The sequence below is a fragment of the Gossypium arboreum genome, chromosome 13, assembly GCF_025698485.1.
Source record: "Gossypium arboreum isolate Shixiya-1 chromosome 13, ASM2569848v2, whole genome shotgun sequence".
Taxonomy (NCBI): Eukaryota; Viridiplantae; Streptophyta; class Magnoliopsida; order Malvales; family Malvaceae; genus Gossypium; species Gossypium arboreum.
In genome coordinates, this window is record NC_069082.1 from 96,413,845 (window position 1) to 96,426,953 (window position 13,109).

The 13,109-nt window shown below is 34.5% G+C and overlaps 1 protein-coding gene across 1 annotated transcript; it reads left to right on the forward strand.

The window, feature by feature from the left end:
- Positions 1-5,917: 5,917 nt before the first annotated feature.
- Positions 5,918-12,186, forward strand: LOC108469651 (uncharacterized). Its single transcript, XM_017770617.2, has 7 exons — positions 5,918-6,365; positions 6,820-7,175; positions 7,609-7,794; positions 7,937-8,038; positions 8,131-8,202; positions 8,288-8,404; positions 10,692-12,186. Exons 1-7 carry the CDS (start codon positions 6,152-6,154, stop codon positions 11,925-11,927), a joined length of 2,283 nt encoding a protein of 760 aa, XP_017626106.1. The 5' UTR covers positions 5,918-6,151; the 3' UTR covers positions 11,928-12,186.
- The last annotated feature ends 923 nt before the right edge of the window (positions 12,187-13,109 follow it).

The following is a 13,109-nucleotide window of genomic DNA, read 5'->3' on the forward strand; positions in this document are numbered from 1 at the left end:
AAACAAAGGTATTGATATTTCTCTTATATGGTATCGATATCGATTGGAAAATCGATACCAAAACAAAAATTTGTTTCTCATCTAATAATCAAACCCCAGAATTTATCGGTACCTTTATTAAAGTATCGATTATTTTATCTCGAGTATCGATACTCGTGGTAAGGTATTGATACCAAATTACAATACTAACTTCTTGCACATCGAAAAATCATGGAGGTATCATTTTTAAAACCCAAATATCGATACCTCTACTTCAGACCATAACAATTCAGCAGTTTAAGGCATATAATCCATTCAAAATAATATTACTCAACATGCAACTTTTACCTTATCAAGTAATCACCAAAACAACCACAATAACAGTTCAATCATCGAAAATATGTCCGACTAAGCGAACAATATAACAAGAACAATATCCATAAATCTTAAGAACAAATAAGCTATGAAAGAATTATAACATCCATTGAAAGTGCTAGAAAACTAAATCATGAGAACCACAATAATAATCGATCAATAGCTAACCCCATTATCTTATCCCCACAGTTCAAAGAATAATATTAATACCACCTACGCAAATACTAAAACCTAACTTGGATCCCTTCTTTGGTATCCTCGCACCATTCACACCACTAATGCTAAATATCTGCAATGGTTTTAAAGGAGTGGATGAGCTTAAACAAGATCAATGAATGTTAGAGTAACCACAATGTATACACAACATCAAAAGTTAAACGAGAGCATGCTATAACACATTCACAACCATATTCTAACCAAATCACAATAATATATTCATTAAATCATAAAACTAACATATACTCTCATGTACAACTACACTCAACTTATATACACATAGTTCATTTTACAATAATTCATCAAGACTAAACAACGTATACATGCTTTAATAACTCACAAGTATAGCTTATATATGCACATACATTCAAAAGTTAAATGAAAACGACCCAAACCGCGATTACGTACTCAATTTACTATAAGAAAATACTAACATTTTCATGAGACTTAAATCGACTCATTTAGCATATAATTTACATGTTTCTGCATCCATCTTATATCGTATTATCTCATCATATAAGATCACCTTTAAATGATAATTTGGCACTTGAGGCTATGAAATATGAAAGTTGGCTCTATCACCACACATCTGAAACACTGATCTCCAGCACACCAATTGACTCATAGAGTCAAACATATCCCAAAAAGTGAAGCGTAAAGATAACACTCTCCAACACACCAAACATTTCTTGTTGAATGGAGCTTAGCTCATTCTCTTATCTCTCCAACTTGTCCCAAGGCCTTAATGCCCAAAAACACAATACATATAGGTGAGTACTCACAATCCTATGTCATGCCAACTATATCCAACGATTTCAAGAGATTATAAGGCCAAAATATTCACAATTACACATTTTTAATTACTAATTTAATGCACATCATCTCTGTTCATATTCATCAATTTACAACATAACTTGTACACAATGCATACTTATCGGATTCACATTTAATTGCACTTTAAGTGCCACAATAATTCTTATTGGGCCATCACATAACCGACCACACATGTGTGCATTAAAACCAGTACATCATATATCACATACAAGTATTCTCACATATTACCTGTCATAATAATATCACATTCCACAATTCAACACATATATACTTACCGAAATTTCGCTCACTTTCGCTACATATTTGCATTTTTAGCATATCATTATCATTGTCACTTGGCATGTTTATCATGCCCACAACACAACACAATTCACAATAGTCATCACACATGTCTCATATCACAATATTGTATCATAATAATCAATCCACAATTATTCACATAATCACATAATTCGCCAAAATAAGGCAAAAGAAATAGAAAGCTTACACTTGAAACTTCGGATAGGGGTTTAAGTTATTCTTAAGCTTCCAATTAACACTATGAATCGTGTCTACAAGTAGCAATTCCACACACTCACCATTCATATTTTCGCCTAGACGTTAAAAGCTCTAACTAGCTTTTCCTTACCTTTCTCTTTACTCATAGAAGGTCCTGAACGATTTTGAAGCTTCAACAAGTAAATCACACAACAAGCACAATCAACATTCAGCCAAAGACTCTCCTAAATCAAACAAAAACACAAGCCTAAGCTAGATTCTCTTATAACCAAACTTTCGACATAGCAAACTTGTATTTCAATTATCTCAGTCTATACTTAATCTTTTTGCCTAAAACTAATTCCGTTCATCTATTTATTCACCTACAAAAACTAATTCCGTTCATCTATTTATTCACCTACAACTGATTTTCAACCTTTAAACTACTCAGAACTACCCAATTCATGGTATCAAAATTTTCGACATGTTTATGGCAATTTTCACTAAAATTCATTAAAACGATGCAAATATTCAACGAAACTTTAAAGAAAGTTTAGAAACCTTCTAATCATGTCAAAACTAATTAAAAAATACTTTAAAACCACATTTTTACCCAAAATCTTGAAATCCACCATTAACGACCTAATTTTCAGCTTTTATTTAAAACATGCGATATAACAACTAAAAACTCAATTTAAAGGATCAAATAACACCAAAAACTAATAAGGAATTGAATCATTACCTTAGTTGATGAAAAACCAAACGTTTGATCGAAAACTCAAAAAACTCAAAAATTCAACAATGGAGAAATATATGGTGATCTTGGATTTTTTCTTGAAATACTATGGAGATTTATGGCTTGGGGAATGATGAAAAATCTAAGGAATTAATTTGGGAATCAAATTTTAATGAGAGGAGCTTTGGAATGCAATGGATGACAAAAACAAAAATATAAAGAAGAGACTAACGTAGTGGAAGGGAAAATAGGGTATTTTTAAAACTTTGGTAAAATTGTTTTTTACTACTCCTAAATTGAACCCTATTACAAAATAGTCCTTATTTTAACATTGAAAGTATTTTCAGTATTATTTTAAAATTTTGATTTAATTTTCAAAAAGCTATAGACGAAAACAATTTCAAGTTACCATAATTCAAAATTTTTCAAACCCATTCCGAGCCAAAATTCTTAATTTACCCTCAAAACTTCTTGGTCCAATTTTAGGGTATGACACATGTCATACACAATTGATGTACCCAACATACCGACTATCGACTCAATCATCTTTAGAGCATAAGTCTCTACTTATATCAAAGCACATGAGTTACATACGCATTATTAGTGACTAACCCAGGATTTAGGTAAGTCACACCATGAACGTCACAAGTGAATTAATTCACAAATGGATTCAAAATTAATTCAACTTGGGTTCAGTCCAGTGTATCATTCTTCTAATAAGTACATCTATGTCTCTAACTGCGGAGTTAGTTGCTTCGATAGCTAATACTAGCCATCTCCCCAATTAGAATTGTAAAAGACATAATAACCCTTCTAAGTATTTGAATCAAATGCTCACTTTGATTCTTTTACGGGATTACGAACTCGTTTATATTATCTACTAAAGTAAGTTGTCTTTCTCATAGTGTAAACATTCTTACAGTGCCACTCATCATCAGTTCAAACTTAAAAAATCAATGAAATAATATTTGCTTGTCACAATTTTGCTATGTATGTAAAACATGAAAGACAAACACAAAAGATATAATAGTTAAATGTGAAATTAACTTTATTCATTTATCCATCATTCAAATACATAGAAAGTAGTTTCATGTTTACTATAAGATAAGCACATTTCCTAACAAAGTGGATCTATAAGAAAGAGAAATGTGGAAGGAAAGGTTGAAACCTATAAGGCCATACTTGTGGCAAAAAGCTACACAAAAAAAGGTATTGATTACGAGGAAACCTTCTCTCCAGTAGCGATGGTCAAGTCGATTCGCTTTTTTTATCCATTGCGATAGCTCTCGATTATGAGACCTGGAAAATGGATGTCAAGACAGTGTTTCTAAATGGCTATCTTGAAGAAATCATCTACATGGTGCAACCTACCTAATATATAGCTTAAGGAAATGAGCATAAAGTTTGCAAATGTAACACCTCTCACCTAAGTTAAATCGATAACTAGAGCAATATGTGTCATATTTAGTCATTAAGTTGCTAAATTACCCAAGTCACTAAGCTAACATAATATTAAAAAATTTATCAAGTATTTCCACTAGGACGCACATACAAATACCATATTTAAACTTAAGTACATGCCATTCTAAAGTCCAAAATTTTTATACCAAAACTTGTCCTTGGAGATTGCTGAGTGATGTGATCCAAATTGAAGTTACAATCCTTGATTCATTTTTAACTTTATCTTTTACCTGCACGTTTTAAAAATAAATGTGTTCAACTACATGAATAACTTAGTAAGTACTCAATTGAATTCAATCTTACCATTTTTATATATTTACAATTTAATTATTTTTAATACTAACATTATTCATACAGCTTCTTTCACTAACATACTTAAACTTTTAATTTATTTCCAAAACATAAAATCATTTAAATTAACTTTATAACTTATAGTTTTTACTTTAGCACATATAGTTACTAATCAACTTTCACATTCACATATCAAAATCTTTTTTATGATTTCACAAACATAACATAAAAACTTAATTCGCATATTTCATTTAACATTTAATTCGCATCTATAGTACTATATCGATACCAAATCATTTGATTTCCTATGAATTACTTATTGTATCAATACCAAATCGACCTTCCTATTGTTGTACAATCACATTACTTAGACTATCTATTAAATTACATAATGTTATTACAAATATAAGACATTTAGGCTATAAACATTGATTTCATGGTTTAGGGTTCTACTTACCTTCTGGCTAGGGGGAAGCTAAAAGGTTTAGATGGTAGAAGTTTATGAGCAAAAGTTGATACTACTTCCACAATTGTAAAATCACAAGGCATCCATTCACTTCCTTACCCCGCACTTTACACCTCTTGCACAATGCTTTATATAGGTAAAATGGCAGGGTCCCAACTATATGTACCAGCAATTTAAAAGTTAGATAAAAATGGGAAGTACAAGGTATGAACTAAGTTGCCAGAATTTTCTATCATCAACACACCTCCGATTAGGTGAAGAATGTATGCTCGAGCATGGCAATCGATCTAAATGGATGTTGAATTCCCTAGGAGATTCCTAAGTCACTTCTTCAACTAATCTAACTTCACTTGGTGCCATTTGAAATCCACCGAAAGGTTTGTATTAGTTCTGAACTTTGCATAAAGGTTATCTTGTAGATTAAATTCAAAGCTTCCCATCACAATATGCTCGTCTTCTAGAAGCCTTGTTAGCAATGCTACATCTTCCAATTTTATTATCGCCTAGCCGTATAAGAGATGAAACATATGGGTCTCGGTCTCCATCGTTTAATCAGAGTGGATAAGAATGACAAAATGTAAGTAACTCTCCCAATTTGACTTGTGTGATAGAAATCAATGCCCCTTAATTAAAGCAGGATTCTCTCGTCAAGTGGACCTATACTCATATTGTTGCGAAGCTAAGTAATACAAGAATACTCTAATGTAACTACACTTTGGGCTACATGTCCTTCGAATCTCAATAAGTTGGCAACCATTATGTAGGATTTACAGAACAAACATCATAACTTATTTTTGTTTATTGCGAAAAATTAACAAATTTATTTGGCTATTTATAGCTTCTTAAATTAGGGATTCACAAAAAAATTTAGTAAAAATGACAGTGTTGATTTTTAATTATTTTCTATTATTATTTATTTAAATTACAAAAGAAAACTTCTTCTTCTTTAAAAATAGTTTATTTTTAAAATTTAAAAACAGATAAATAAAAACAAAAATAATTTAAATATAAATATAAAAATCCAATTTTGGGAAATAAAGAAAACAAAAATATTTTCTCACACCTAAAGATTTTTTTTTTTCAAGAAAATAAAAAGAAGACTGGAGAGTGGGCCAAAGAAATAAAAGAAATTGCGAAATGTGAAATGTGATATTTTGCAGCTATAAATTGGCCTTAAACCCTAATGTAATACATGACATACAAACACGATCTTTTATCTCTTACACACTAGCATCCTCATCCAACACTTCCATTTCTTCGCTATTTCTGCTCTTTTCTCCAAACCCTAGATTACTTCTCCTTTTCCGTACATTTTGATGGCGGAGGAAGAGGCCGTAGCCGCTGCACCCAGCCCCGTCCCTTCCGATCTTAAGCGAAAACTCGAGGATGTTGAGCTCCACGACCCCCATGCCGACAACATGCCTCGAGACTCTGCTTTAGACCCTGATGCCCAAGATAACGATGCTGCACCATCTGATTTGTCCGAGGCAAAACGCCCTAGGCTCGACGACGATAAAACCGATGGCTTGGGTAATGAACATGTTCCCTTTTTTGGGGGTTTATGTACTATATTAGGAAATGATTTGAGGGCTTAAATGATTGTAGCTTTAGGGTTAATTGAAACTTTTCTATGGTAAAACAGCTTTTTTGGAAAACTGGAGATGTTCAGGAATTGCGAGTTTTATGTGCTAGGTGAATACGAAGTGAGAAGATTAAGGCTCCGCTTGGTTGTTACTTTACTAATTTTTCTTTTTCTATCATTTATTTTTACATGTTTAAAAATTGCTAAAATCAAGAGCCAATATTTGATGGAGCCTATGAGTGAACACCTTGTTTTTTTTTCCCTTTCCAATTTTGTGCAGAAAGCAAAAATAAATAGCAACAGTGATATCAAAACAAAACATGGTTTATGGCTAGTTCATATTTTTATTGCTTTGCATATCTAACTATTCTGATTCCATGGTCTTTATGCTTAAAATAACAGCCAGTGAGAATGGATTTGAAGCTGAGAAATCGCATGAACCTGCCAAGGAGGAAGAGGAGGGTTTGCAGCAAAATGAGCTTAACAAGCAAGCAGAGGATGGTGATTCTCCTGCAAAGGAGGCTGAAGAAACTGTAAAACCTGAGCAATATGAAGGAACTGCAGAGGAAACAGATGGGCAGTCTGCAGATAATCCTGTAATTGCTGATGCTGAGTTAGGTAAAGTTGAGAGTTTTGAGGCAGATAGCGGTCAAGAACCTGCTAAAGAGGATAATAAGCAACCTTCTGATGACTTGCCTCAGCAGGAGGTTGATGATGGTACAACTATTACTCGCAAAATGGAGGTTCCTAATGCGAAGGTATGCTGGCCAAAATTTTAGGCTGTCTCATTGTAAATTGTTTGAACTGGGTGTAAACTGAAGTTGATTTTTTCGTAGTTACTTCAACAAACATTTCAACAATCCCTTTTTGCACTATAATCTGTTTGGTCCCGTGTCAAATAGACAATCCTTTTTTAAATTTTTTTTCCCAATAATGTAGGTCTTTTTATTCTTCTCTCTTAAGGTGGATGTCATCTATTAAATTACATTTTTTAATAAAAATCCCCTCATTATGTGTCTAAACTACCTTTAATGTTTTATCTGCATTTATTGTTCTTTCTTTGGTGACGTCTACCTTTTTCAGTGTACACACATTCCAAAAATATCTTGTAATCCAAGCAATGCCTTACTCCCTCTTCATAATTGCGGAACATGTTGTTCTGTGATTTTTATTTCTTGCATGCTTGTATAGGTTGGCGTTCTCATTGGCAAGGCAGGGGATACTATAAGGTATCTGCAATACAACTCTGGGGCAAAAATTCAAATCATGAGGGATGCAGATGCTGATCGGGATGCTCCTACAAGACCTGTAGAAATAATAGGGACTTTGAGCAGCATAATCAAGGCTGAGAAGCTTATAAATGCTGTCATAGCAGAGGTTGTATGCTGTCTCTGAAATTTGTTAATCAATATCTAGCTCCATGCTTTCATTATTTACCCTGTCCCTCCCCTTCCCCCTCTACTGTCAAAATTAATATCCTTAATTTGTTGCATTAACTTAATGTTTGTATTTGCTTCAGGCTGATGCTGGGGGTTCTCCTTCCCTAGTAGCTAGGGGCCTTGCTACCACTCAGGCTGCTGGTGCTGCTGATCAAATTGAGATACAAGTTCCAAATGAGAAGGTTAATCATTTTTTGAGTTCAGGCATCATAATTCTTATTCAAATATGCATTAGTCTTATTCCTACTGGTGTATGTTACCTTACCTGTTTCAGGTTGGTTTAATCATTGGTAGAGGTGGGGAAACTATAAAAGGACTGCAAACGAAGTCAGGTGCTCGAATTCAGGTAGTTGATGTTTATTTGTCTTTTTCAGGGTTGGAGTTCTTGCAAAACTGGTCCTGCAAGGACTGACAATTTACTATCTTTTTAGTTGATACCTCAACATCTCCCAGAAGGGGATGGATCAAAAGAAAGGACAGTGAGGGTAACTGGGGATAAGAAGCAAATTGAGATTGCCAGAGAAATGATGAAAGATGTTATGAATCAGGTTTGCTTTTTTACCTTGCGTCATTTTCTGCATAAGTAATTTTCTAATGGTATTTTAATTGCATCCTGTGAGTTTATCTATTTTGAATATTTTCTTACAAGAGCTAAAGTATCTAGATTGACTTTGTTTGAATTGCTATCAATGAACTAAGTTTATGTTATCTTTAATCTCTGAATCCTCTCATTTGTTGAGTTCTGTTCTGGTGCATCCAATTATAATTACATCTTTTTGCTGATGGCATAAAAGCATTCAGGATACGTCTGAGGCTAGCTAGGAGCATGTCACTGTCAAAATACTATTGCTTGTGTAGTTCCAGGTTTTTTGTTTTTTTTGCATGCTTTCCTGGTAGGTTTGGCAGGCAGGGTTACTGGAGTGGGAATTGACATAAGTATAGGTGATCTTTGATCTCCCAATCTGATCATTTGTTGAATTTTGTTTTGGAGCATCCAATTTTAATTATATTTCTGTGCTGATGGCTTAAAAGCATCTAAGAGGCTGTTTAAGAACATGTCATGAGCAAAATATTGCTGTTGTGTGGGCTGGGATTTTTCTTGCATGCTTTCCTTCTAGATTTAATAGACGTGAATTAGTGGAATTGCTTAGATTGTTGTCTAGAGGCTTGGTTGTGCTTGTAACTTAAAAATATACGGTTATTCTCAGCATGTGCAAGATACAGTTGATAGGATCACAGACATTCTGATAAAATGATATTGTTTTAAGAACATGCATATAAAGTTGGATGTGTGTGATCCTTTTCCTTCTCTTCACAAATAAAATATGCCCTTTATGAGATAGGATTTTAGCTGAGGACTACATATACTGCTAGTGAAGCTTTTAAACTCCAGAAGTAGGGCTAGAATATTGTCATGTATTTAATTATTATAGGCATTAATTAACTTTCTTAACTATATCCTAGTAAGACATGTGGCAACCCTCTAACTTTGCTTGTGGAGTTTATGAACTTCTGTACTGGTGTATAGACAATTCTCTTTTAGCAAACATCAAACAGCACGTCTCATATTGTATATAATTGAGTGGGTACAAATCTATCTCCAATGGATTTGCCAAAGCAAACAATCAGTTGTAGTTAACTTCATTTTCTTCTATGACACATTGTAATCCGACTGAGGATTTTCTCTGGGAGTGAGTTTTTTTCCTTGAACAAGAGTGTGAATGATCCATGCCAACATCACTTGAATGCTATTAGGAGGATAATATATTCAATCCAAGATGCCGGTTGCCATGCTTTATTTATGTTGAAGGTGCCGATTTCGAATTCGTTGGCTTTAAAATCTGCAGATTTTGGGTACCTTTTCCCTGGGGTCAGCATTGCTTTCTTGGTGTAGCAATAGACAACCACTATTTCCTTTCATCCACTGAAGAGAGGTATCTGGCATTAAACTCACATTGCAAGATGTTAATAGTTGGTAAGATTGCTTTGAGACTTGAAAATTAAAAATAATAATGTAGTGAGACTGCATGAGCGGCCTTCATGTTCTATGCATGAGATGTGTTGGAAGAAGTACACCTGGTGAAGTGGTCATGTCTGCAATGTATATTGGATCAGTACCGTCTTGAATGTTGTTTGTGATATGCTGAAAATATGATACTTGTCCTCTAATGTGTATAGTGATGATGTACTGTAGTCATAAGTCATAAGGTCAGAAGAAGAATTGACATGATGTTACGTTTATGTCATGCTACATCGCTTGGATGACATGATCTTATGTGAAAGTCTTGGCATATCCTTGTTGTAGTTCAAGATGCCTGAAAGATATGAGGTTCAGTTTAATCTTGGTTAGCTCATGAAATCCCATATTCTTGTCTATAATTATTAACTAGCATTTAATCTCTACACTTTAGATTCTGTTTATTGGTAGGTCTGATGTTCTTTTGGTGCCATGTTTTGGAGGCCAATACAGGTTGGTGAGATTTGTCTGCCTAGAAATTTAGTATGTCAAATAAGTGATTATATATATTTTTTTTTATCTCCTTGCTTCGTAAAAAGTTTGAATAAGGATATGATTCAACAGAATTACCTCTCATCTTGCTTATTTCTTGTTTTAGTTCAAATTATCATTGGTTTCGTCATAAATGCTGTGTTTGGCATGTGCTTTTATTTTTAACCAAGAGGTTTCCTAGCATTCTAGCACCCTGTTTTCCTGTTTTGTTTAGTTTAACATGGTTAAGCACGATATTGAGGGTTATTTTCTACTCTGATTTTCCCCCTCAAAATTGGTGAATGAAATTCCTTCTCATCTAACTTATTATTTTGTTTAATGGATAGACTGTCAGGCCATCACCTCTTTCTGGTGGTTTCAATCAGCAAGGCTATCGACCTCGGGGAAACAGTGGTCCACCTCAGTGGGGACCCCGGGGGCATCCTCCTCAGACATCATATGATTATCAGCAACGAGGACCATATCCATCTCATAACTCTCATTATCAACCTCCTTATGGTGGCTACCCTTCTCACCAAATGGCTCCAAGGAGCAACTTTGGTTCTAGTTGGGAGCAGAGGCCTCATAGCATGCAGGGACCTCCTCAGAGTGGAGGTTATGATTACTACAGCAGGCAAGGGGGGGTCTCTAACCCACATTTGACTTCAATTCCTGGTCATGGACCTGGTCCCTCACCTGCTCCAGCTATGGGGCCGCCTCCATCTCAGTCGAGTTATAATTATGGACAGCCTCGTGGTCCAGCAGATTATGCGCATCCACCACCCTATTCGCAAGCTGCTCCCCAGCATGGATACGGACATGGATATGAAGAGAAGTATGAAAATCATACCCCAGTTCAGCATCCTTATGGAGGGCATGGATCTGCTCAGCCAGGATATGCACAGCCAGGTCCTCAACCTGGGTATGCCCCTCAGCAGCAATATGGCAAGCCACCATCTTATGGCATGCAGTCACAAGGACCCCAAACATATGGTCCTCCTGCCAATCAACCTGGAGAAGTACCATATCAAGGTCCAACTGCTCAGTCATATGGGTCAAATGTGCCTCCACAGCAGCAGTATGCATATGCATCAAGTGGGCCAACGCAACAAAGCTATCCTCCATATGGCTCTGCACCACCTAGTGATGGGTACAGTCAGCCTCCAGCTGTGGGTGGCCAGGCTTATCCGCAGCCAGGTAGCCAGCCTGTTCCTGGTTACAGTCAACCAACTGCTTATGCACAAGCAAGTAGCGCTGCTGGGTATGGTCAATACCCACCATCACAACAAGGCTACTCTGAACAGACACAGGCTCCTAACAATGCAGGTTATGGGTATCAAGGGGCGCAGGATTCTGGTTATGGTGGTGCGCCTGCGGCAACATATGGTGCACCCCCAGCCAGTGGCCAAGCAACTTATGCTCAAACAACAGCAGCTCAGCCTACCTATGATCAGTCTGTTCCTCAATCTGGTAGTTTTGCTGCAGCGCCAGGTAGTGCACCTGCTGGGTATGGAAAAACAGTATCCCCCCAACCTGGATATGCGCAGTATGATTCCACCCAGATGTATGCTGCACCGCGTTGACATGGCTGTCTTCCTGTATGTCTTGTTGTGTTGGTTAATGTAGTCATGACTGTACCCGACATTCTGTAGGTAGTGTTTTATTTTGTTTTTGAGGCCTTCTAGCTATTGTTTACTTTTGGCGCTGCTGCAACTAGTTTCTTTTTTTTTTTTTTAGTTTTGTTCGACGAAGATTGCCAACCAAATGCTATCCAACTTTGTTACTAATAATGTTGGTTCCTTCATGTTTGTTTTATTAAATTTTAATATATTACTCTTGAAACGTTTACAGTCGTTTGAATTATTTATATATATTTGTGTTCTACGTTTTACGTTTTACGTTTCGGTTATTTCATGCTTGCACCACAACGGACATCAAATTACCCCGTAGTTGCAAATATCAAAATTTTCTCACCCTGTAGAAGCAAAGATACGATGAAGGTTGACCGCAGGCTTGTTAACATGTTGAACGTATTATCTAATGTTTTAAGATAGTAAAAATTTTATACTTTAAACAAAATACATATACCTATATTCGGTTAATTTTACGGGTAAATTATAAATTATATTTTAGTAATTTATGTTTAAAATATTATATTTCAATTACTTATATTATTAAGCCATTAATTATTATTAATGACGTAATAGTAAACTAACATTGCACGTTAAATCATTATTTTAAACAAAAATTTAAATTAAATTTTACAATTAATTTTCATATTTTTTATTTTGAACAAATTAATTTTTTCTTTTAACTTCTCTTTATTTTTCATTTTCTCCATTTGTTTTTCTCCTTTCTTTATCTCTTTTAACATAATTTTTTATATTTTCTATTTGTTAAAACTAATCTCTATACTTTTCTTTTTGAATAATTTAATTTTTTCTTTATTTTCCTTTTCTTCCCTTTAATTTTAACTAATAGAAAACATAAAAAAGTACACTACAAAAATGAAAAACAGAGGAAATTAGAGGAAAAGTAAAATAAAAAAGAACAGAAAAATGCAAACATAAAAAAAAAAAACTAAATTACTTATTAAAAAGTATGATGATCAATTATATAATTTAACCTAAAATTTTTGTTCGAAATGATTTAACCTGTACAGTTACACCATTAACGACTCAGTGACTAAAATGTTATAACACGTTAACGTAAGTGACTAAAACATAACATTTCAAATATAAATAACTAAAATATAATTTAAAATA

Excerpts from the sequence above, each read along its gene's own strand:
- LOC108469651 (XM_017770617.2), top strand. The coding sequence starts at position 6,152 with ATGGCGGAGGAAGAGGCCGTAGCCGCTGCACCCAGCCCCGTCCCTTCC. Across the intron at positions 7,795-7,936 it reads TAAATGCTGTCATAGCAGAG|GCTGATGCTGGGGGTTCTCC; the intron begins GTTGTATGCTGT and ends TATTTGCTTCAG. Across the intron at positions 8,039-8,130 it reads TACAAGTTCCAAATGAGAAG|GTTGGTTTAATCATTGGTAG; the intron begins GTTAATCATTTT and ends TACCTGTTTCAG.